The sequence below is a fragment of the Ambystoma mexicanum genome, chromosome 6p (genome assembly GCF_040938575.1).
Source record: "Ambystoma mexicanum isolate Mex_15411 chromosome 6p, UKY_AmexF1_1, whole genome shotgun sequence".
Classification (NCBI taxonomy): domain Eukaryota; kingdom Metazoa; phylum Chordata; class Amphibia; order Caudata; family Ambystomatidae; genus Ambystoma; species Ambystoma mexicanum.
Window position 1 is genome coordinate 102,413,874 of NC_090935.1, and position 26,341 is coordinate 102,440,214.

General features: G+C 50.5%; 1 protein-coding gene and 1 pseudogene across 1 annotated transcript; both read right to left on the reverse strand.

Moving 5' to 3' along the window:
* Window positions 1-6,072: 6,072 nt before the first annotated feature.
* Window positions 6,073-7,259, reverse strand: LOC138510697 (zinc finger protein 300-like; the record flags this gene model as incomplete). Its single annotated transcript, XM_069626468.1, has 1 exon — window positions 6,073-7,259. A coding segment is annotated over one exon (918 nt), but the record flags the coding sequence as incomplete, so codon positions are not given.
* Window positions 7,257-26,341, reverse strand: part of LOC138511242 (zinc finger protein 585A-like) — a 145,251-nt pseudogene continuing 126,166 nt past the window's right edge.

Below are 26,341 nucleotides of genomic sequence, written 5' to 3' on the forward strand. Positions count from 1 at the left end.
CAGTGGCCCAGTGACATTGAGAACGTGCAGGTGCAGGGGAGAGGGAAGGGGACAAGTGCCCGGGGAACGGGAGGAGGAGCAAGTGCAAGACATAGGATCAAACATCGAAAAAACAAGAAGTGCGGCCAGCAGGTGGCAGTTCAGGGGCTAAGTGCAGACAACAAGTGTTAGATAAGTGCATGTAGGGGGACTGTAGGGTTGCAGATACAGCCCCAAGTGCAGGGTTGCGAGGAGGCAGTGCAGGTGTGCAACTGGAAGGACAAGGACCTGGGCCCGTGGTTCAAGGGTATATTGTTTTCATTTTGAATTATTATATTTATATAGCCACCCCGTTGCTTATTCCACATCAGAAAGTTAAGTGATTGATTCTTCTTTATTATCTACAGCTATCAGTGGTCCTATTCATTTTATTTTCAAAGCTTAATATTTAGTCAGGAAGTCATGGGGCCTCATTATGAGTTTGGAGGTAGCCATGCCGTTTTTAGCAGCCCCCAAACCGGGTACCGGGTCCCGCAAAAGGGGATTTACCAGGCCATTCTGACCTTGGAGGGCCCGGTAATTCCCTTTCGTGGGACCCGGTACATCCCCATTCCCATTTGAGCCCCAATAGGGCTCAATGGAATGGGGAGGATGCTAACAACGGGCCCATTAATGACGGGCCCGTTGTTAGCATCCTGGTCTGCTAGCGGGTCCCGCTCTGCACGTCTGGTCTGGCCAGGCGTCCAGAGCGGGACCCGCAGTAGACCTCGTAATGTGGCGGCCCGGAATGAACGGTGCCGGTCCCTTAGCGGCACCGTTCATTCCGCGGCCACCTACCTTGTAATGAGGCCCATGGTCTTTCTAGCCTCCCTCTTTTTTCAATCAGTGTGTTGGATGTTTATGTCCGCATGCAAACCTTTCTACTCAAGAATGCAGTAAACAAGGAGTTGCTCAACATTAACCTCATCTCATTTTTAAAGTTTAATCTGCACATATCCTTCTGATTTGGGGATGACCCAACTTTTTCCTAATTAAATACGATTATGGCTATCTTATTATATAAAGAATATGCTCTTTGTTGATGCCTTTGTGCAACATGACTGGTTTTTGTCTACTCAGTCTTTGTAAACTTGTCAGTTGAGGGGCTGTGAAACCTGCCTGAAATGGGCAGGTCGCTTTGGTGAAATTGCTCAGTCTGCAGACTCGTTGGCTCAGGTAGGGCTTCAGGTCAGGTATCAGAATCTGTAACACCATCAGATATTTTTACTAATCACTAGCGTCTGTGGAAGTTTAAGTTTGATCCTTGAAGGCTGCCAGTGTCCCTGCAACTGCCTACTGCCAGTACAAGTAGTGCAGAAAGGGACTTTATTTCATTATTTATTTGTATTGTCTAAAGTGCAGACTTAGCTCGAGAGCAGCAGAGAGCTGTAGAGAGTGCGGGTAGCCAGCATTTGGGCTGCCATCATTTAACAGTAGCGCAATACTGTGAGGTCTGTGCATCAGTGCATGCGTCCGCTGGAATGAGTGCTTGGTTAGGTGTTGTTGAAAGAGCCATGTTTTGAGAGATTTGCAAAATTAAGAGTATTGTGGGGGCATTCCGAGCCGACACTGGGATTGAGTTTCAGAGGGTGGGTGTGTGACAAGAGAAGGATTGTTTGAGGATCCTCTCTTTGCAGATGAGTTGCGATTCAGTACAGTTGGTTGATTTGCTGCACGAGGAGCGTGTGCCACCAGATATGTGGAGCTCAGCCGCCAGGTACGCTGGTGTGCTATTCGTGACTGCTCTGTAGATGATACATGCAATCTAGAACAGAATTCTGGCTTGGAGTGGAAGAAAATATGGGGGTCATTACAAGTATGCCGGTCTGGGAACTATGGTACCGGTAAGCTTGCTGGTACCGTAGTTCCCGGACTGGCAAACTACGAGTTCTGTGGATGGGTTCCTTCGCGCCCACCAGGTCTGACCTGGCGGGCGCTCTGGCACCCGCCCGCAGACACTGAAGTTAGCACCGGCACCATTCTGCACGGTGCCGGTGCAAATGTCATCCCCATTCCCATTGAGCCCTATGGAGCTCAATGGGAATGGGGATGAATTAATTCCGGCGCCCACAAATGGGCAATTACTGGGTTATTGCCCATTCGCGGTTGCTGGAAAATATTGCAAGTTTGGCGGCAGCCTGCCGGTTTTACCGGCAAGGCCACTGCCAAACTTGTAATGAGGCCCAATGTAGTTTGCGTAGGATGGGGTAATTCGGTCAAATTTCCGTGTTCCTGTAATAAGACATGCTGCAGTGTGTTGGACTGCTTTTAGGGGAGCCAAGTAAGCAGCTGGGAACCCTGTCAGTAGAGCATTTCCCCCCATCCATGTGTGAGGCCACAAGGGCCTCCACAATGGTCCAGAAGTCTTGTGCCGGGATGAAGGGTTTAATTTCCAAAGGGTAGATATTCTGAGCCAGACCATTTGGGTCTTCGTGGCTATGTATTTCTGGAAGGACAGGCTGCTGTCTTGTGTCGGCCTTTGATACAAACAGTAGAAGAACAATCAAAAAAGAATAACAGATTTTCCTGAATTTTAGGTCTGTATGGCATCATGTTACCCTTCTCTGAGGTATTGATCCATAGAAGAGATTAACAACTGAACTGTTCACAACCCTTCAATCTCCAGACAAACCTACACTCTGGCTGGTCAGTCCATCATGGTGGCTAATAGATGCAAGGGCAAAACTTCTCATGTGATCCCACCCTTAAGGTGAGTATACACTTAGAATGAAGGTCAAGGCAATACACAGCACTCTGCGAAATACATAAATCAGCACAAGTTAAGATGCAGACCGAGATATAGACCACACAGGATGTCACAGGATGCCGCAAGAATCAGAAGGACTGACTCAACTGAACATGGTAGTTCTTATTTTCCATCAATATTTGCAAGTATATATACATATGATTGTATGCATATCTGCAGCTTTTCCACTGAAAATCTTAAGTTAATATCTAGTTCAAGCGGTGTAATGTAATATATAGGAAATGTTTGATGCCAGCAACTTAGAAAACAAAGTACAATGAAATTCCATACCAGACAGTGGAACCTGAACTATGGCTTCTCTGTCTTCTTTAAGTTGTGGTGTAGGCGGCTGTGGGCCGGATGTTAAAACTCTTCTCAAATAGGCATGTCACCTCTGGCGAAACTGCTCAGGGGGCAGGTTTGAGAGGCACAAGTTTCAATAACAGCAGAAAAAGTAAAATGACACGTTAATCTCTATTGTGTTTTGCTTTGTGTGTTTTTAATGGTGGTTTTCTGTCTTTCAAGCTAAGATGCATAGACACACACACACGTATCACTTTTTGTGAAGCGTCCAAAACAGGGGGCGGGGGTTGGAGGGGGGGTCAAACTCCCATGAACTCCCCACAACCCCTGTTTCCATTTAGTGTACCACTCCTTATTGTATTCCAATCTATTCTCTTGTTCGATGTTAAAAATGTTTTAAAATATAACTGCTTCACCGATGATAACACATATCACAATGTTCACAAACAAGAACATTTCTCTAAACTGATATGGGTAGTATGTCAAGCTGCTTTATTAATGTTTAGGATTTCTCAATGTGGACATTACCATCAAATATTATAACATTTAATACAATAAATATATTTATTACACTTCAGAATTGCCTTTCATCGCTTGAAGACATACTAGACCATTTTAGATGACATTTCATAAAATCACTGTTCTTACTGTTGGCGTTATTCATTACACAAACATCCTCACAATTAGATGTTTACAATTAAGGAGGACGTAAATAAAATAAAGGCTGTATAGTTATAACTTCATAGAAAGCAGGTATTACACCCATCACTCGCCCCATTAGCACCAATGTTGGCTTCAAAGGAATCTGTGATACCAATGGACTCCTCCCCCAAGGAGAGAGGAGCATTCACATTTTCATACATATGAAGGAATTGTTAACACAAGCACTGGGAACGCTGACACACAGCCCCTTCTTTAATACAAAGGCATGTTTAGCACACACAGGGCACTGCTTTACATGCAAGTGTACCAATAACTGAGCGCCTTCAGGTATATAAAAGATAATATAGATAGATAGATAGATAGATTGATAGATAGATTGATAGATAGATAACGTCCTTTCTTCTAAATGAGAACCACAGGCACATATCTAAGGCATAATGATCATGTAAAATATTTAAAGGGAGAAGAACGGTAAAGAACGGTAATTCATCAATTAGACATCATAAGACACGCTTACATAATGGATGAAGAGAGACATTGCATTGAATTCTTGAGTGGGTGACCATCAGAGCATCATCACACACCTCGCTATCTTTGCATTTCCAGACACGACGCTCAATTCCCCTTGACAGTGCATTTACGCTGGGTCTAGCTATTGCTCTGTTACACCTACCACAATTTAATTTCAACCACAATTTTCATATACATTTCTGGATTTTCAGTGAATACAACAGATATTCCTTCCACTGCTTCCATTATATGAACAGAAGATCTTTTATAAAAACCCATTTGTATTTTTTGGACCATTTGAAAAAGTTTGGCTTTTTCTGCATGTTGTATACCAATTTCATGCATTCTCGAGAAAGATAACTTTATCAGAGGGTGCTGCACCCTACGTACTGTTGCATATACCTCCTTAAGTTTACCCTAAATGGCTGAACTATCAAGTGTTTAAATAAAGGTGGGCAATAATGTTACAGTTTTGTGTTTCCTTCTTACTAAAGTGTTTGCCACAATCAGTACACTGAAAAGCTCTATCACTCATAGTCAGTCTCTAGTACGGGTTTGTTCTCTCTCTTGTTCTCTCTTTCTATCTCCCGTTCGTTCACACACTTTCAAGGAATCTTTTCCCAAATGTAGCGGCTGATGATGTTTCTCACCTGTATGTATTCTCTGGTGAAGAACATGATCACCATTTTGTCAAAAGAATTTTCAACATGGAGCACAGATTTGAAGTCTCATCTGTACATGCCCTCTGGAGATAAATACGAACTCCGGTGTGGTTGAAGCTTTCCTTAGATTCAGCGTACAGAAGGTTTTCCACCTGTCTTTTCTCTGATGTTAAATAAAAGATCACTGAAGTCTCTCCCACTTTCAGTGAACGTATGAGGTTTCTCTCCGGTATGTGTTCTCTTGTTTGAAAAAGAGTTGTCTTCTCTAGGAAACTTTTACTGCATTTAGTGCACTGATGCGGTTGTGCACCTGTGTGTGCTCTCTGGTGGCAAACTAATGTTTACTTGCAACTAAGGGTTTTCTCACATTCAGTTCACTGATGAGGTTTCTCACTGATATGTGTTCTCTGGTGAAGAATAAGATGACCTTTCTGGCTGAAGCCTTTCTCACATTCAGTGCAATGGTGAGGTTTCATACCAGTATGTGTTCTCTGATGGTAAATAAAAGTTACCTTCAGTCTAAAGCTTTTCCCACATTCAGTTCACTGATGTGGTTTTTACATGTGTGTGTTTTTCTGATGAAGAGTAAGATTACCTATCTGACTAAAGCATTTCCCCCATTCTGTACATTAGCAAGGCTTATCACCTGAATGTGTTCTCTGGTGGTAAATTAAATGTCCTTTCCCAATGAAGCTTCTCCCACATTCAGTGCATTGATAGAGTTTCCCTCCAGTATGTACTCTCTGGTGATGAATAAGAGTTTGCGTGTTCGGAAGCTTTTCCCACATACAGTGCACTGATGTGGTTTCTTCACATGTGTGGTGTGTTTTCTGATGAAGAGTAAGATTACCTATATGACTAAAGCATTTCCCCCATTCTGTACATTTGTTTGGCTTATCACCTGAATGTGTTCTCTGGTGGTAAATGAAATGTCCTTTCCCAATTAAGCTTTTCCCACATTCAGTGCATTGATAGGGTTTCTCTACGGTATTTATTCTCTGGTGGTGAATAAGAGGCTCCTTCTCTATGAAGCGTTTAGCGCATTCATTGCACTGATGCTGTTTTTCTCACCTGTGTGTGTTTTCTGATGGCGAATAAGATTACCTCTCTGACTAAAGCATTTGCCGCATTCTGTACATTGGTAAGGCTTCTCGCCTGTATGTGTTCTCTGGAGGCAAATTAAATGTCCTTTCACACTGAAGCTTTTCCCATATTCAGTGCACTGATAGGATTTCCCTCCAGTATGTATTCTCTGGTGACGAATAAGAGTTTGCTTCGCTAGGAAGCTTTTACCACATTCAGTGCACAGTGCGGTTTCTCACCTGTCTGTATTCTCTGGTGAAGTATAAGATGTATTTTCAGACTGAAGCTTTTCCCACATTCAATGCACTGAAGTGGTTTTTCCCATGTGTATGTTTTCTGATGAAAAGTAAGATGACCTATCTGACTAAAGCATTTTCTGCATTCTGTACATTTGTAAGGCTTTCATCTGTATGTGTTCTCTGGTGGCAAATTAAATGTCCTTTCACACTGAAGCTTTTCCCACATTCAGTGCACTGATACGGTTTCTCTCCAGTATGTATTCTCTGGTGACGAATAAGAGTTTGCTTCGCTAGGAAGCTTTTACCACATTCAGTGCACGGGTGCGGTTTCTGACCTGTGTGTATTCTATGGTGAAGTATAAGATGTATTTTCAGACTGAAGCTTTTCCCACATTCATTGCACTGATAAGGTTTTTCACCAGTATGTATTCTCTGGTGATGAAAAAGAGATTTCTTCTCTAGGAAACCTTTCCCACATTCAGTGCACTGATGAGGTTTCACTCCAGTATGTATTCTCTGGTGATGAATAAGAGATTTCTTCTCAAGGAAGCTTTTCCCACATTCAGTGCACTGATGAGGATTCTCTCCTGTATGTATTCTCTGGTGATGTATAAGAGTGTTCTTCTCGCGGAAGCTTTTACCACATTCAGTGCACTGATGAGGTTTCTCTCCTGTATGTATTCTCTGGTGAATATTAAGAGTTGTCTTCTTGCTGAAGCTTTTCCCACATTCAGTGCACTGATGATGTTTCTCTCCTGTATGTATTCTCTGGTGATGAATAAGAGTGTTCTTCTCGCGGAAGCTTTTTCCACATTCAGTGCACTGATGAGGTTTCTCGCCAGTGTGAATTCTCTGGTGATGAATAAGATTTTTCTTATGTAAGAAGTTTTTATCACATTCAGTGCAGTGATGAGGCTTCTCACCTGTGTGTGTTTTCTGGTGAAGAACAAGATGACATTTTTGCCTAAAGCTTTTCCCACATACAGTGCACTGATGTGGTTTCTTCACATGTGTGTGTTTTCTGATGAAGAGTAAGATTACCTATATGACTAAAGCATTTCCCCCATTCTGTACATTTGTTTGGCTTATCACCTGAATGTGTTCTCTGGTGGTAAATGAAATGTCCTTTCCCAATTAAGCTTTTCCCACATTCAGTGCATTGATAGGGTTTCTCTACGGTATTTATTCTCTGGTGGTGAATAAGAGGCTCCTTCTCTATGAAGCATTTAGCGCATTCATTGCACTGATGCTGTTTTTCTCACCTGTGTGTGTTTTCTGATGGCGAATAAGATTACCTCTCTGACTAAAGCATTTGCCGCATTCTGTACATTGGTAAGGCTTCTCGCCTGTATGTGTTCTCTGGAGGCAAATTAAATGTCCTTTCACACTGAAGCTTTTCCCATATTCAATGCACTGATAGGATTTCCCTCCAGTATGTATTCTCTGGTGACGAATAAGAGTTTGCTTCGCTAGGAAGCTTTTACCACATTCAGTGCACAGTGCGGTTTCTCACCTGTCTGTATTCTCTGGTGAAGTATAAGATGTATTTTCAGACTGAAGCTTTTCCCACATTCAATGCACTGAAGTGGTTTTTCCCATGTGTATGTTTTCTGATGAAAAGTAAGATGACCTATCTGACTAAAGCATTTTCTGCATTCTGTACATTTGTAAGGCTTTCATCTGTATGTGTTCTCTGGTGGCAAATTAAATGTCCTTTCACACTGAAGCTTTTCCCACATTCAGTGCACTGATACGGTTTCTCTCCAGTATGTATTCTCTGGTGACGAATAAGAGTTTGCTTCGCTAGGAAGCTTTTACCACATTCAGTGCACGGGTGCGGTTTCTGACCTGTGTGTATTCTATGGTGAAGTATAAGATGTATTTTCAGACTGAAGCTTTTCCCACATTCATTGCACTGATAAGGTTTTTCACCAGTATGTATTCTCTGGTGATGAAAAAGAGATTTCTTCTCTAGGAAACCTTTCCCACATTCAGTGCACTGATGAGGTTTCACTCCAGTATGTATTCTCTGGTGATGAATAAGAGATTTCTTCTCAAGGAAGCTTTTCCCACATTCAGTGCACTGATGAGGATTCTCTCCTGTATGTATTCTCTGGTGATGTATAAGAGTGTTCTTCTCGCGGAAGCTTTTACCACATTCAGTGCACTGATGAGGTTTCTCTCCTGTATGTATTCTCTGGTGAATATTAAGAGTTGTCTTCTTGCTGAAGCTTTTCCCACATTCAGTGCACTGATGATGTTTCTCTCCTGTATGTATTCTCTGGTGATGAATAAGAGTGTTCTTCTCGCGGAAGCTTTTTCCACATTCAGTGCACTGATGAGGTTTCTCGCCAGTGTGAATTCTCTGGTGATGAATAAGATTTTTCTTATGTAAGAAGTTTTTATCACATTCAGTGCAGTGATGAGGCTTCTCACCTGTGTGTGTTTTCTGGTGAAGAACAAGATGACATTTTTGCCTAAAGCTTTTCCCACATACAGTGCACTGATGTGGTTTCTTCACATGTGTGTGTTTTCTGATGAAGAGTAAGATTACCTATATGACTAAAGCATTTCCCCCATTCTGTACATTTGTTTGGCTTATCACCTGAATGTGTTCTCTGGTGGTAAATGAAATGTCCTTTCCCAATTAAGCTTTTCCCACATTCAGTGCATTGATAGGGTTTCTCTACGGTATTTATTCTCTGGTGGTGAATAAGAGGCTCCTTCTCTATGAAGCATTTAGCGCATTCATTGCACTGATGCTGTTTTTCTCACCTGTGTGTGTTTTCTGATGGCGAATAAGATTACCTCTCTGACTAAAGCATTTGCCGCATTCTGTACATTGGTAAGGCTTCTCGCCTGTATGTGTTCTCTGGAGGCAAATTAAATGTCCTTTCACACTGAAGCTTTTCCCATATTCAATGCACTGATAGGATTTCCCTCCAGTATGTATTCTCTGGTGACGAATAAGAGTTTGCTTCGCTAGGAAGCTTTTACCACATTCAGTGCACAGTGCGGTTTCTCACCTGTCTGTATTCTCTGGTGAAGTATAAGATGTATTTTCAGACTGAAGCTTTTCCCACATTCAATGCACTGAAGTGGTTTTTCCCATGTGTATGTTTTCTGATGAAAAGTAAGATGACCTATCTGACTAAAGCATTTTCTGCATTCTGTACATTTGTAAGGCTTTCATCTGTATGTGTTCTCTGGTGGCAAATTAAATGTCCTTTCACACTGAAGCTTTTCCCACATTCAGTGCACTGATACGGTTTCTCTCCAGTATGTATTCTCTGGTGACGAATAAGAGTTTGCTTCGCTAGGAAGCTTTTACCACATTCAGTGCACGGGTGCGGTTTCTCACCTGTGTGTATTCTATGGTGAAGTATAAGATGTATTTTCAGACTGAAGCTTTTCCCACATTCATTGCACTGATAAGGTTTTTCACCAGTATGTATTCTCTGGTGATGAAAAAGAGATTTCTTCTCTAGGAAACCTTTCCCACATTCAGTGCACTGATGAGGTTTCACTCCAGTATGTATTCTCTGGTGATGAATAAGAGATTTCTTCTCAAGGAAGCTTTTCCCACATTCAGTGCACTGATGAGGATTCTCTCCTGTATGTATTCTCTGGTGATGTATAAGAGTGTTCTTCTCGCGGAAGCTTTTACCACATTCAGTGCACTGATGAGGTTTCTCTCCTGTATGTATTCTCTGGTGAATATTAAGAGTTGTCTTCTTGCTGAAGCTTTTCCCACATTCAGTGCACTGATGAGGTTTCTCTCCTGTATGTATTCTCTGGTGATGAATAAGAGTGTTCTTCTCGCGGAAGCTTTTTCCACATTCAGTGCACTGATGAGGTTTCTCGCCAGTGTGAATTCTCTGGTGATGAATAAGATTTTTCTTATGTAAGAAGTTTTTATCACATTCAGTGCAGTGATGAGGCTTCTCACCTGTGTGTGTTTTCTGGTGAAGAACAAGATGACATTTTTGCCTAAAGCTTTTCCCACATTCAGTGCACTGATAGGGTTTCTCTCCAGTATGTATTCTCTGGTGACGAGTAAGAGTTTGCTTTGTTATGAAGCTTTTCCCACATTCATTGCAGTGATGAGGCTTCTCACCTGTGTGTGCTGTCTGGTGAAGAATAAGGTGTCTATTCTGACAATAGGATTTCCCACATTCAGTGCACTGATAAGGTTTCTCGCCAGTATGTATTCTCTGGTGATGAATAAGAGATTTCTTCTCTAAGAAGCTTTTCTCACATTCAGTGCACTGATGAGGTTTTTCTCCAGTATGTATTCTTTGGTGATGAATAAGAGTGTTCTTCTCGCGGAAGCTTTTACCACATTCAGTGCACTGATGAGGTTTCTCTCCTGTATGTATTCTCTGGTGATGAATAAGATTATTCTTCTTGTGGAAGCTTTTCCCACATTCAGTGCACTGATGAGGTTTCTCTCCAGTATGTATTCTCTGGTGATGAATAAGATTATTCTTGTTGCGGAAGCTTTTCCCACATTCAGTGCAGTGATGAGGCTTCTCACCTGTGTGTGTTTTCTGGTGAAGAACAAGATTACCCTTTTGGCTGAAGCATTTCCCACATGCATAACATTGATGAGGTTTCTCTCCGGTGTGTGTTCTCTGGTGGTAAATTAAAGTTCCTTTCCGACTAAAGCTTTTCCCACATTCAGTGCACTGATAGGGTTTCTCTCCAGTGTGTATTCTCTGGTGATGAGTAAGAGTTTGCTTTGTTATGAAGCTTTTCCCACATTCAGTGCAGTGATGAGGCTTCTCACCTGTGTGTGCTGTATGGTGAAGAATAAGGTGTCTATTCTGACAATAGGATTTCCCACATTCAATACACTGATAAGGTTTCTCACGTGTATGTGCCCTTTCGTTCTTTCTCAAATATTTAGCACCTTCAGTGCAAAGAAACTGCATTTTACCCATTTGAAGTCACAGGGATTTTATAAAACCCTTTCCAAACATTTGCTTTCCAATCAATATACGATCAAATAATATCACTGAATGTGTTCCATCATGAATAGCATGTTAAATAATTGGCTTTTCTTACAGTACTTAAATAATGACTACCGTTTCCTTCACTGCCAGTTTGACATACATCTTTATGTTCAGCTGATTAATCCATGACTCTATATAGTTATTGTATCTCTGAGCTGTAGGCCTCATGTTCAGTAGATGGCTTAAATCCAAGTTCCTAAGTACTCTGCAGTGGCAAATAGCTTCTTGAACTGCAGCCTGAGATCTGAAGAAATCACTTTATCCACCAATGAATCTTTGCACTGTTGTAGTGCTTAATACATTTTCACAGAATCAATGTTAAAATCACTGTTGTTGCTTTTCAGGTCATCAACCACCTATTGAAAGACAAGAAGATTCACATGATTAGTTGGCACATGTATATGAATTGGACGTTGTCTGGGGCCTTTGAATAAGTGGATTGGACTTAAAAGGTTAGTAGTGTAGTTCTGCTCCAACTGGGAAATGTAATTTAAAAGTGATAGGGAGCAGATAACATGATTTGCCTTTTTATTTACATCCTACTTTTACTATAAGCAATCATCATGAAGGGTAAAAGAAGAATTAATTCCAATACAGGCTGGAATAAAAAAACAGCATTCTTAGGGAACACTTCATCAATCAGGAGTAAGCATTTAAATTCTACAATTTTATTTATTCGACAATGCACGAACAATCACATGAAAAGTTTTAGGGCCAATAATATACAAAAAAGAACAGATACTCTGCACTTGGTCAGCAGTACAGCAGTCACTACATATACCTTGAACATCCCAGTATGTCAGCGGTTAAGTGATTACCTACCTATGAGAAATGTACATTGCTCAAAACATCACTGGCATCCTTATTGAAAGACTGATTTGAAGTTTAAAGTGAAAGCCATTCATCTCCCTTTCAGTGAGCACTGTACAGGAAATCTTGAATTACCATTGCCTATAATTTATGTAATGGGACAGCATTACAGAGGCCTGATAATACAGTGAGCTTCATTACTAGTTTGGTGGCAATCCGCCGGTGCTACCAGCGGGCTGCTGCCGAACTCATAACACTGTTTCCGCCGCTTGATATCAAAGTGCCACCGGGGACATTACACTGGGTCCCGGTGGCCCAGGATATCAGGCGGGGGAAAGTGTAAGTCCCCATTCCCATGGAGTCGAAAAAGACTGGAGGATGCAACGGTCCCTGCAGGCAGACTTGTAATGTAGCAGTCCGGAAAGTGTGCCAGTACATTGCTTCCGGCACCCTTATGTCTGGACCACCACACTTGTAATGAGGCCCAATGTATTTAAATAGCCCCAATGATTCAACATGTAAGCACTGTGACAAAATGTCTCCTGATCTGCATGAGTACAGGGATGATTATTGATACCTAAACACTTACTCAGCCCGACAATACTACTAAACCAGCAGTGAACTCAATCATAAACAGGCAGACGATGAACGATACACATCCTTCACAGTAGCATGGGCTACAGACAGGGTAAACTAGTCAAGAGCGGCGTGAGCAAGCAAGAAAACATAAAAACAAAACAATTACTATTGTACCCAAAATAATCAAAATGCCCCAACAAGGTTTAACAATAAAAGAAAAAGAGTGGTCTATAATCAATTGAAAAATATAAACTATAAACTTCACGAACGAACAGCCCACGACTCTACGAAGAATACACAAAATATGCAGAATTGTGGATGTAAGGGGACATTTAGGTATGAAAACAGTGGTGTTTGGCCAATTGTCCATGCAGCAATATTTCATTTCAAAGCATACATCATAAGGAGTGGGGTCATACATGTCTGCAGGACCCTTGAAACCATGCAAAGGGGACAGTATTACTAAAAGTACATTTTGCTCTTGTTCGGTAGAGGGTAGGCATGGGGGGAGGGGGCTCGATAGCATTGGGCAAAGCTTTTAGTTGCTTTTGACTGGGTTGGATCAGTGTCAAGTACGAAGTGTCAGGGGTTTACCAATGGTGGAGTCCATACAGCGACGGCGCTGCCAAATGGGTTCAGTCGACATCAAAATGGTTTGAGGTAATTGCTAACAATGGGTCGAGTTGTGGTCAGGTGACTTGAAAATGGCATAAAGATATTCAAAAGGCATAGACGAACACTCTGTTGTTCTAATGTCTATTCCGGTAGGAGAAGTTAATTTCTTTAATAGCCTGCCACAATATGTTGTGTATGCCTTCCACGTACAGTCCGACTCTCACCGTTTTACTGTGCAGATTTCTACATAGGTCTGATTCGCTGCACACGTAGTAGGTTCGTGTACTACCAGGACAGTGCATGCTTATAATTGCCTTTTACCATGGCTCAAGTCGTGACATGCATGTGTTGTTTTCAGTATGGCACTCGCAGAACAGAGTCACTGAATTGGAAGTTTCTTTTCATTTCACTCATCATCAGCGCTGCAATCTGGTCTGGTTGTGCACATTGTCACTGTGTATAATGTGCAATGTACATAGCTGGGACTTGATTTTTTTTATTTTATAGTCAACAGGGTTGTTCAGTCCCTTATAAATTGACCTGCAGGTCTTTTTTTCAGACTCAGTAGTGGCATCCCGTGAGCAGTAGACCTCAGATGGGGTGTTTTTGTTTGGTTTTCTGAATATGTGAGAACTTTGTTTGAATACCAAAAGTATATTCTACAAGGTAAAGCCTTGAGATTTTACTCTCTGTTAAGTTAAACGTGTTCTTGGATATAAGAAGATTTAGTCTACACATGAAAGCCATAAAGTATGGCACTAAACAGATCTTTGTGTTTTGGTCATTTGCTTACAGGAACCTCTTGAAAACCTCCACTTGTCTTCTTTCATCGAGACGCGTTTTTGTGGCCCTGAAGAAGGCTGGGATTTATGGACGGACAAGGCATTTACAAGTTGAAACTCGAGTTGGAATCCTTTTCTATTTAAGGCATTATGTCAATTGATCCATCAATACCACTCCATGCTTAATTCCAGAGGAGATTATGGCCAGATTTGGGCCCTTTATCCCAATGATCATATTTAACGTTAATACACTGAGACGTGTGTCTTCGAGGGTGAACACATGAGTGTGACACTAGGTTTAAACTCTATTAGGAGTGCAAGAGTTGTATCCAGTCATCCAGTCTGTTTCTTTTGGTGCCTGATCTCTATTCACTCACCATTTTCTCTTTTGTTCACACAGTGATGATTTTATTCTTCTGTGGAATTAGTCTTCTTTCCTCCATCTATACATCAAGTCGTGATTTCCCTTTTTTGAAAATATTCACAGCATACATTATTTGTTTGTTTCCGGCATTTTATACTTTCTCTACAGTTTATTATTTTAAAAATTAAAATAATTATTGTTTTCAAATGGACTCATTACGACCCTGGCGGAAGACCATGGTGCTATTAGCATCATGGTCCATGCCGGTAAGTTACCGACTCCGCCATGGAGAAAGGGGGAATTACCACCCCATTACAAGGTTGGCGGGGCGGTAATTCCCCCTTCCTCCATGGCCCTTCCCCATTCCCATATTTGCCCCATAGGGCTCAATGGGGAAGGCACTAAGTACGGTGCCACAAATTGCGGCACTGTAATTAGCACCAAGGTCCCTTTGCGGGTCCCTACTTTAACGGCTGGTCTACACCAGCCGTTAAGGTCGGGTTCCGCAAAGGGACCTCGTAATTAGCCGCTAATGGGTTAACAGCGCTGCAGCCTTTTATGGCGCCGTTAACCCATTACCGCCTGGGTCAAAATGAGGCCCCTTGTATATTAGATTAACTTATCAAATATACATTTTGTTTTAAAAAATGGATGCCTACAACTAATGATATTACGTTACGTACGAGACTGCATCATAGGAATAAAGGACCTGGTCTACTTTTTTGGTAGATACTCTGTTGTCCTAAAGCAGAGCGAAAAGACTCAAAAGTGGTCGAGTCTGCTGAAAACTGGTCAGAGCCCACTGCTGCATCTTAAATCCTGGGCACCAGGGGCAGTGTGCAGGGTCTCATTAAATAATGCACGCCATTCTTTAACTATTCCAAGCCAGGAAGGTTGCCAGAGAGTATTTGTAGAGTCCTAGGTACCAATGCCTCAGCAGCAAGCAGGCCTCCCCTACAGCACCAGGTCACTTCAGATGTTTCTCTGAAGTATTATATAGTATTTTATGTTATTGATCTAGCTGATTACATTAACTTTTCAATAACATTTTTTCAGTAAAACTTTACATAGATATATAAAAGAAAAAATACAAAACAGAAAAACATGAGTTGGCTTAGTTAGCATCACAATATATGTTGGCAGCAGCCATTTTACAATACTATATATTGTTTAGCTGTACTTACTAACTTGGCATATATATAATCCTAAAAATATTTTTCATTGGATGGATGAAGCTTGCTCCCACCTTAGATTTAGGTTTAGATTAGGAGTTTTCCAACCTGCAAACTGTTTAAATAACACCCTTAAATCGCGATCACTTGTGTCTGTATTTACTGTTGCCACCGTGAGTTCCTTACAGCAGCCATGACAAAGCAGGGTTTGTGAACACAGGACTCTCTCAGGACTTGCATGTGAAAGCTGCTTTCCTCTTTCCCCCTGCATCCCTTAAATGAACACACTTCCTCATGGACTGCCAGCCTTGTGCTCCTCTCCTTCTGCTACTATTGCCAGCCTTCTGGTTCCTGCCCCAGCTCCATTCTCCTTCTCCGTCCTGCTGCAGCCTTTTATGCCTAACAGGTGGGGCAATTAAGTTCAGGTGTAGGCACTTAGGCGGTAATTCATAGAATCCAGCGCACAAGTGGCGCACGCGGCTGGCGCACAGTGTGCGCGTGCGAATCCCTGCGCCAGCCGCGTGCGCTAAAATCCATTTCCGCGCACAGCGTATTCATGGATTCCAGCCACCAAAACCAGCCGTGGCGCACAGTGGCGCAGCGACCCTGCAGCAGCGCCAGTTACGCCTCCAAGAACGCCTCTCGCGCAGGGAAAAGCCATCAAAATCCCCAACCCAGCGCAAAGGGCAGCAGCAAACGCAGAGCTGGGAGCGTGTATTCCAGGGGTGTGCGGGTGTTTCCATACGCGATTGGCCTGGGTACGTGTATTTCAGGGGTGCGCGAGAAAGTCAACACGCGATTGGCCTGGGTACGTGGATTTTAGGGGTGCGCGAGAAAGTCTCCACGCGATTTGCCTGGGTACGTGGATTCCAGGGGTGCGCGAGAAAGTCTACACGCGATTGGCCTGGGTACGTGGATTTCAGGGGTGCGCGAGAAAGTCTACACGCGATTGGCCTGGGTACGTGTATTTCAGGGGTGCGCGAGAAAGTCTACACGCGATTGGCCTGGGTACGTGGATTTCAGGGGTGCGCGAGAAAGTCAACACACGATTGGCCTGGGTACGTGGATTTCAGGGGTGCGCGAGAAAGTCTACACGCGATTGGCCTGGGTACGTGGATTTTAGGGGTGCGCGAGAAAGTCTCCACGCGATTGGCCTGGGTACGTGGATTCCAGGGGTGCGCGAGAAAGTCTACACGCGATTGGACTGGGTACGTGGATTTCAGGGGTGCGCGAGAAAGTCTACACGCGATTGGCCTGGGTACGTGGATTTCAGGGGTGCGCGAGAAAGTCTACACGCGATTGGCCTGGGTACGTGGATTTCAGGGGTGCGCGAGAAAGTCTACACGCGATTGGCCTGGGTACGTGGTTTTCAGGGGTGCGCGGGTAGTTCCACACGCGATCGGGCCTGGGGGAGCGGGGTGCGTGGATTTCAGGGGCTCGCGGGTGGTTCCACACGCGAAAGGGCCTGTGCGAGTGGGGTACTGTATTACGTGGGTGTGCGGGAAGTTCAAGACGTGAATTGGCAGTGTGGGTCCTCCCAGGTCTTCCCTCTACCCCCTCCACGACCTCTGCAGGCATCCCACACCACAGGGGACTACCCTGCACCCCTGGTCATGTCCCGCAGGCAGCCCATCCACCATGGCCATGCCCCCCAGCCAAGCCACATGTCCCCTTGCACCCCCACCCCCCAGCAGTGTGGGGCACCTGCCAGCAGGCCCCCACCCATGTCCAACTCATGTTCCCCACCACCCCCAACCCCCAGCACTGTGGGGCACCTTCCAGCAGGCCCCCACCCATGTCCAACTCATGTCTCCCACCACCCCCACCCCCCAGCACTGTGGGGCACCTGCCAGCAGGCCCCCACCCATGTCCAACCCATGTCTCCCACCACCCCCACCCCCCAGCACTGTGGGGCACCTGCCAGCAGGCCCCCACCCATGTCCAACTCATGTCTCCCACCACCCCCACCCCCCAGCACTGTGGGGCACCTGCCAGCAGGCCCCCACCCATGTCCAACTCATGTCTCCCACCACCCCCACCCCCCAGCACTGTGGGGCACCTGCCAGCAGGCCCCCACCCATGTCTCCCACCACCCCCACCCCCCAGCCACCAGGGGCAGCCTCCACCAGGCCCCCACCCATGTCTCCCACCACCCCCACCCCCCAGCAGTGCAGGGGCAGCCTCCACCAGGCCCCCACCCATGTCTCCCACCACCCCCACCCCCCAGTCACCAGGGGCAGCCTCCACCAGGCCCCCACCCATGTCTCCCACCACCCCCACCCCCCAGTCACCAGGGGCAGCCTCCACCAGGCCCCCACCCATGTCTCCCACCACCCCCACACCCCAGCACTGTGGGGCACCTGCCAGCAGGCCCCCACCCATGTCCAACCCATGTCTCCCACCACCCCCACCCCCCAGCACTGTGGGGCACCTGCCAGCAGGCCCCCACCCATGTCCAACTCATGTCTCCCACCACCCCCACCCCCCAGCACTGTGGGGCACCTGCCAGCAGGCCCCCACCCATGTCCAACTCATGTCTCCCACCACCCCCACCCCCCAGCACTGTGGGGCACCTGCCAGCAGGCCCCCACCCATGTCTCCCACCACCCCCACCCCCCAGCACTGTGGGGCACCTGCCAGCAGGCCCCCACCCATGTCCAACTCATGTCTCCCACCACCCCCACCCCCAGCAGTGCAGGGGCAGCCTCCACCAGGCCCCCACCCATGTCTCCCACCACCCCCACCCCCCAGCACTGTGGGGCACCTGCCAGCAGGCCCCCACCCATGTCTCCCACCACCCCCACCCCCCAGCAGTGCAGGGGCAGCCTCCACCAGGCCCCTACCCATGTCTCCCACCACCCCCACCCCCCAGTCACCAGGGGCAGCCTCCACCAGGCCCCCACCCATGTCTCCCACCACCCCCACCCCCCAGTCACCAGGAGCAGCCTCCACAAGGCCCCCACCCATGTCTCCCAGCACCCCCACCCCCCAGTCACCAGGGGCAGCCTCCACAAGGCCCCCACCCATGTCTCCCACCACCCCCACCCCCCAGCAGTGCAGGGGCAGCCTCCACCAGGCCCCCACCCATGTCTCCCACCACCCCCACCCCCCAGTCACCAGGGGCAGCCTCCACCAGGCCCCCACCCATGTCTCCCAGCACCCCCACCCCCCCAGTCACCAGGGGCAGCCTCCACAAGGCCCCCACCCATGTCTCCCACCCCCCCCACCCCTCAGCAGTGCAGGGGCAGCCTCCACCAGGCCCCCACCCATGTCTCCCACCACCCCCACCCCCCAGTCACCAGGGGCAGCCTCCACCAGGCCCCCACCCATGTCTCCCACCACCCCCACCCCCCCAGTCACCAGGGGCAGCCTCCACCAGGCCCCAACCCATGTCTCCCACCACCCCCACCCCCACCCCCCCAGTCACCAGGGGCAGCCTCCACCAGGCCCCCACCCATGTCTCCCACCACACCCACCCCCCAGTCACCAGGGGCAGCCTCCACCAGGCCCCCACCCATGTCCAACTCATGTCTCCCACCACCCCCACCCCCCAGTCACCAGGGGCAGCCTCCACCAGGCCCCCACCCATGTCCAACTCATGTCTCCCAGCACCCCCACCCCCCCAGTCACCAGGGGCAGCCTCCACCAGGCCCCCACCCATGTCTCCCACCACCCCCACCCCCCAGCAGTGCAGGGGCAGCCTCCACCAGGCCCCCACCCATGTCTCCCACCACCCCCACCCCCCAGTCACCAGGGGCAGCCTCCACCAGGCCCCCACCCATGTCTCCCACCACCCCCACCCCCCCAGTCACCAGGGGCAGCCTCCACCAGGCCCCCACCCATGTCTCCCACCACCCCCACCCCCCCAGTCACCAGGGGCAGCCTCCACCAGGCCCCCACCCATGTCTCCCACCACCCCCACACCCCAGCACTGTGGGGCACCTGCCAGCAGGCCCCCACCCATGTCCAACTCATGTTCCCCACCACCCCCACCCCCCAGCACCGTGGGGCACCTGCCAGCAGGCCCCCACCCATGTCCAACCCATGTCTCCCACCACCCCCACCCCCCAGCACTGTGGGGCACCTGCCAGCAGGCCCCCACCCATGTCCAACTCATGTCTCCCACCACCCCCACCCCCCAGCACTGTGGGGCACCTGCCAGCAGAACCCCACCCATGTCCAACTCATGTCTCCCACCACCCCCACCCCCCAGCACTGTGGGGCACCTGCCAGCATGGCCCCCACCCATGTCTCCCACCACCCCCACCCCCCAGCCACCAGGGGCAGCCTCCACCAGGCCCCCACCCATGTCTCCCACCACCCCCACCCCCCAGCAGTGCAGGGACAGCCTCCACCAGGCCCCCACCCATGTCTCCCACCACCCCCACCCCCCAGTCACCAGGGGCAGCCTCCACCAGGCCCCCACCCATGTCTCCCACCACCCCCACCCCCCAGTCACCAGGGGCAGCCTCCACCAGGCCCCCACCCATGTCCAACTCATGTCTCCCACCACCCCCACCCCCCAGCACTGTGGGGCACCTGCCAGCAGGCCCCCACCCATGTCTCCCACCACCCCCACCCCCCAGCCACCAGGGGCAGCCTCCACCAGGCCCCCACCCATGTCTCCCACCACCCCCACCCCCCAGCAGTGCAGGGGCAGCCTCCACCAGGCCCCCACCCATGTCTCCCACCACCCCCACCCCCCAGCACTGTGGGGCAGCTGCCAGCAGGCCCCCACCCATGTCTCCCACCACCCCCACCCCCCAGCAGTGCAGGGGCAGCCTCCACCAGGCCCCCACCCATGTCTCCCACCACCCCCACCCCCCAGTCACCAGGGGCAGCCTCCACCAGGCCCCCACCCATGTCTCCCACCACCCCCACCCCCCCAGTCACCAGGGGCAGCCTCCACAAGGCCCCCACCCATGTCTCCCAGCACCCCCACCGCCCCAGTCACCAGGGGCAGCCTCCACAAGGCCCCCACCCATGTCTCCCACCACCCCCACCCCCCAGCACTGTGGGGCACCTGCCAGCAGGCCCCCACCCATGTCCAACTCATGTCTCCCACCACCCCCACCCCCCAGCACTGTGGGGCACCTGCCAGCAGGCCCCCACCCATGTCTCCCACCACCCCCACCCCCCAGCCACCAGGGGCAGCCTCCACCAGGCCCCCACCCATGTCTCCCACCACCCCCACCCCCCAGCAGTGCAGGGGCAGCCTCCACCAGGCCCCCACCCATGTCTCCCACCACCCCCACCCCCCAGTCACCAGGGGCAGCCTCCACCAGGCCCCCACCCATGTCTCCCACCACCCCCACCCCCCAGTCACCAGGGGCAGCCTCCACCAGGCCCCCATCCATGTCTCCCACCACCCCCACCCCCCCAGTCACCAGGGGCAGCCTCCACCAGGCCCCCACCCATGTCTCCCAGCACCCCCACTCCCCCAGTCACCAGGGGCAGCCTCCACCAGGCCCCCACCCATGTCTCCCACCACCCCCACCCCCCAGTCACCAGGGGCAGCCTCCACCAGGCCCCCACCCATGTCTCCCACCACCCCCACCCCCCAGTCACCAGGGGCAGCCTCCACCAGACCCCCACCCATGTCTCCCACCACCCCCACCCCCCAGTCACCAGGGGCAGCCTCCACCAGGCCCCACCCATGTCTCCCAGCACCCCCACCCCCCCAGTCACCAGGGGCAGCCTCCACCAGGCCCCCACCCATGTCTCCCACCACCCCCACCCCCCAGTCACCAGGGGCAGCCTCCACCAGGCCCCCACCCATGTCTCCCACCCCCCCTACCCCCCCAGTCACCAGGGGCAGCCTCCACCAGGCCCCCACCCATGTCCAACCCATGTCTCCCACCACCCCCACACCCCAGCACTGTGGGGCACCTGCCAGCAGACCCCCACCCATGTCCAACCCATGTCTCCCACCACCCCCACCCCCCAGCACTGTGGGGCACCTGCCAGCAGGCCCCCACCCATGTCCAACTCATGTCTCCCACCACCCCCACCCCCCAGCACTGTGGGGCACCTGCCAGCAGGCCCCCACCCATGTCCAACCCATGTCTCCCACCACCCCCACCCCCCAGTCACCAGGGGCAGCCTCCACCAGGCCCCCACCCATGTCTCCCACCACCCCCACACCCCAGCACTGTGGGGCACCTGCCAGCAGGCCCCCACCCATGTCCAACTCATGTTCCCCACCACCCCCACCCCCCAGCACTGTGGGGCACCTGCCAGCAGGCCCCCACCCATGTCCAACCCATGTCTCCCACCACCCCCACCCCCACCCCCCAGCCACCAGGGGCAGCCCCCACCAGGCCACATGTGCGCCTCAGTGGCGGCCTCCTCCTCCTCTGTGGAAACCACCAACCTGGATGGCACCTCGCCATCTACCGCCGTAGCAGGCCCCTGTGGGGGCTCACCCACCCCTTCCGCTGCAGCCGTGGGGGCATCCCTGCCGCCTTGCTCCACAGCGCCGTCTACACCCTCTCCTTCACTAGCCGCTGCGTAGAGGGAGACATAGAACACAAGCATCAGGGTACTGTACAATGGTACCCTAGACAGGAAGCAATAGCAGATGAGTGCCACTGTCAAAGTACACTTCCATCATGTCACACCACAACACATGTGTCAGTCCAGGCAAAACACACACAGTGACAGTCATGCTGCGTGCCATGGACATTTCTATGCATGTCCAATGGACTCACGAATCATACAATGTAATGGGACTCACATGCATCAGGGGTCATGCCTATCACATGCACACACTTCACCTCAGTCACATCCATCTGGCCCCGTACACCCCAATCACAGTGCATACAGGGATGACTAGGCTGCATCAGTGAATCAGTACATTGTCACAGACATGTGTCATGCATCCATGGCACTCACAAGTCACAGACACGCAGGTCAGGCACACAGACATGGATACCACATATGTATCTGGCATCAGCACCCATCCCTCGCCCCCACCCATGTCCAGGAACAGAGACTGCCATGCTGTCATGTGTGCAATCTGCACAGGGCTCCCCATGTCGCATTCAAACACATGCAACAACCATGCGGTTCACACATTACAGGTCGCACATGCATTACCATGATGTCCCTGCACACATACATGCGTACATGGCCTATGTCACACATGCAGGCAAGTATCAGACAACCAGCACACTGCAACATGCCCTGTCTCACACAGCAATGCTTGGCCACTTACCGCTCAACTCCAGACGGGTCTCCCTCTCAAGGACCTGGCTGTGGAGCGCTGGGTGTGCGCGTTCCAGGACCCTCAACTGGATGGAACTCATGCGGCCCCGGCCCCCCTCCACGAGGCGCCGGGCCTTCATGAGGGTCCTGGACCTCAAGTCCTCCCAGCGCTTCTTGACCTTCTGGATGGTGCGGGTTGCCACCCCCTCCGCGTCCTCTCCCGTCCTTCCCTGTTGGCGCGGGACGATCCGAAGAGGGCATCATACTGCCCCAGGACTTGCTCCACCAGGACACCAACTTCGGTGGCAGTGAAGCTGGTGCCCCTCTGCCCCAATGGCCGGGGGTTGCCACTGGTGTCAGATGTGGATGTGCCCGACATGGCAACCCCAGGGGCAGGAGTGGGTGGGCAACTGGGTCCTGGGGCTGGGCTGTGGAGCGATATCATTTGAGTCGGGAGTCTTCTGTACCAGCAGGGGTGGACACAGCAACTGGACCCCTGCAGATGGCTGATGTGCAGGCACCAAATGGCAGGGCACGGTGGCAGCAGGCAGGCAGGCAGGCAGCAGCAGATGGCATGTGGGAGGCTGCTTGGGGCACTGGGGGCCAGTGAATTGGCCTTCTGGGCAGGAGCGTGGTCTTCCGTGTGTTTTCGCGTGGCCAGCTTGATACGGAGTGATTAGGCACGTGAAAAATCTGCACGCAGCATGTAATGCGCGTAAGCGCGCGTGAAAAACTGCACGTCCGCGTGTAATAGGAGGAAAGGGCCCATGCATAAGCGTGCGCGCGTGAAAAACTGCACGTCCGCGTGTAATGCGCGTAAGCGCGCGTGAAAAACTGCACATCCACGTGTAATGCGCGTAATCAAACGTGAAAAAGTGCACGTCCGCATGTGACGTGACGCACGCGTGCGTTTCCCTCAGCACGGGTTAAAGGTGAGCGGGCCCAGCAGTTCGCTGTACGTGCCTTTCGTGGAGACCGACGTGTGTTGCTGCTTCCAGTTGTTTCGCGCGCCATCTACTTCACAGCTCTCAAGGACGTATCTCTTCTTTTGGCGGGGGTATTGGCTACGCGTGTTTTTCTGCATCGCGCTAGTCAGACGGTGAGTCGCAAACGCTCCTTTTCCCACTGCGGGTGCCCCTGTGTATCGCACCCATTTTCGATGTCATCGTAGCCTGCGTGTCCCACGCGTACGCGTTATTCGTGTTACTGGGTGCCACTGCGTACTGCGGGAGGTTTAATCCACGCACGTAGGCTGCAGGGTTGTGTGCACGGTTTTACTGCAGTTTTGGGGTGCCTGAGCGTTGCGTGACCCGTCAACACATCACCAGGGTCACATACAGCCTTGCAGGTGCAGGGGGGCTGTTAACATCTTGCTTCCCACCCCCTTCACCCCAATTGCCCAGGTCAATTGTGCTGTACACCTCCCATTGGCACCACTCCATCTGTGCCAGCACTATTACATCTGTGCCCTGGTAGGGAGGCCACCAAAGGTGAGGGGCGCCTCAGCTGGGCGTCCTCCTCGTGGCGGGCGTGGTCGGGGACGTGGCCGTGGTGACCAGGGAGTAGGGGGACTCCAGGGTGTCCAGGGCAGCCACAGAGGGGGAAGAGGCAGGGGTGCGCCACTTGAGCACAATGTTGTGCCATGTGTTGGTGCAGCCATGCCACCACCCCCTGTGGTTCAGGGGGATGCAGCTCCTGCATCTGGCACTGGCACCCGTATGACCCGGCAGTCCGTTCCATCGACTGCCACGGGCCCAAGGGTAGCGGTAGCTGCAGGTGCAGCTGTGGACACCGCCACCCAGGCTCAGGGTCTGCCAGCGCAGGCTGCGTTGGCACTTGAAGAGCCCTTGGTAGATCTCCAACAGGCCAGGGGGGAAACCATTGGGGCAGGCCGGGCTGCTCAGACCAAGACACGTGTCCCTGGGGCAGTCATGTCATCTGCTGCCCCGAACAGCCGGGTGTTGGCAAGTGCAGGGGCAGATGCACCCAACAGCACCCCGGTTGTGAGTCTGCCAACCAGGACCGTTGCGGTCAATGACCCTGCCACAGCTGATGTTGCTGCGCAGGGTCCATTAGTGGGCACCCAGCTGCCACTGACACAAGTCAGGCCTTTGGTCATCCCTCCACCTGCCACTCCCTCGGCTCAATCCACCCAACCCACTGGCCATACTGGTCAGGGCGGCATTAGCCAGCCAGGGTCTGCGCCACAGTCCAAGAGGAGGAAGGTTGCATCTGCAGCACAGGCTGGGACCCCACACACAGCCACGACCTCCTGCACGTCGAGGAAGAAGCCTTTCTGTAAGCAGGAACTGGACTTCCTCGTGGACTACGTGCGGGGACACAGCCGTGACATGCTAGTGGGTGCCAATAGTCAGACTACGGCTGCCCAACGTGACACCCACTGGAAGCATGTTGCGGAACATGTCAGTTCATTCGGCCATGAGGTGCGCACGGCGCAGGAGTGCAAAAAGCGCTGGAATGACATCAAGCGCAGCACTAAGGCCAAGCGTGCCTCAAATTACAACTTGACTATGGTGACTGGCGGTAGGCCTGCACCAGAGGAGGAAGAACTCACTCCGCATGAGGCTCTCGTTGCGGAGTTCATACCACCAGAATTGGTCGAAGGTGTGGGAGAGATGCTGGACTTTGATGCCCAGTCCAGTGAGTGTTGATGCGTAGTTGTTGAGGACGTGTGTGTTTCACTTGTGGGATGTGTTGTGCATGATTGCTGCTACATGTGACGTGTACATGGTTCTGATGTGTAAGTAATGCAATGCCACCGTCATGCATGTCTCCTCTGCCTGCATGCGGGACTCCATGTGGCCATGCTCCCTTGCCCCTCCTCCGCCACTCTGCACCCCAGTTCCACCTTTGCACTGGTCTGCTACATTCTTGCCAATGTGTAGTTTCTTGTTCATGTGTCCTGTGTAGATGCTAACTTCCAGCTTAGAAAGTGCCAGACATATGCCGTGTGGTACAGCCTTAGTACTCGATGCAGGGTATCCCACTTGTACTGTGCATGGGTCAGATGTCCCGCAGGGACATGAGTGCCCATTCATGCTCCATGTGCATTGCACGCATGCCCCTATGTGTCCTTGACTGGATGATCACTGTAATATGAGTCCTTGGTTACATACATTGCCTGCCATATTATCGGCCTCCCCATGTCAACTGTGGCTCAGTCCTGCGTTGCACACATGTTTAGGCTCTGACAATCTGAGTGGCTCACAGGCCTCAGCCTGTTCAATGGCCAATGACTCTGTCCAACTCTTGTCGTGTCTTCTTCACACGTGGCCGGCCTCCGGATCTTCCATCATGTGTCCTGCCCACTGTCCCAGCATCATTTGCAGTGTTGTAATTTAAATCACATTAAGCTGTTGATGCCAGTCAACACTGCTTGTCAATACACAGGTGTATGGTCAGCCTTTTGATACCATGCTAGGCATCCCTGCTTTGGTACTGGGGTGGAGGGGTGCTTGCCTTCTAGACATGGTACACATTGAATACACAATGCACGTGATGTCTGATTTTGACATTGCACTGCCTTCACATTTCCTGGCACACACCATGGAGT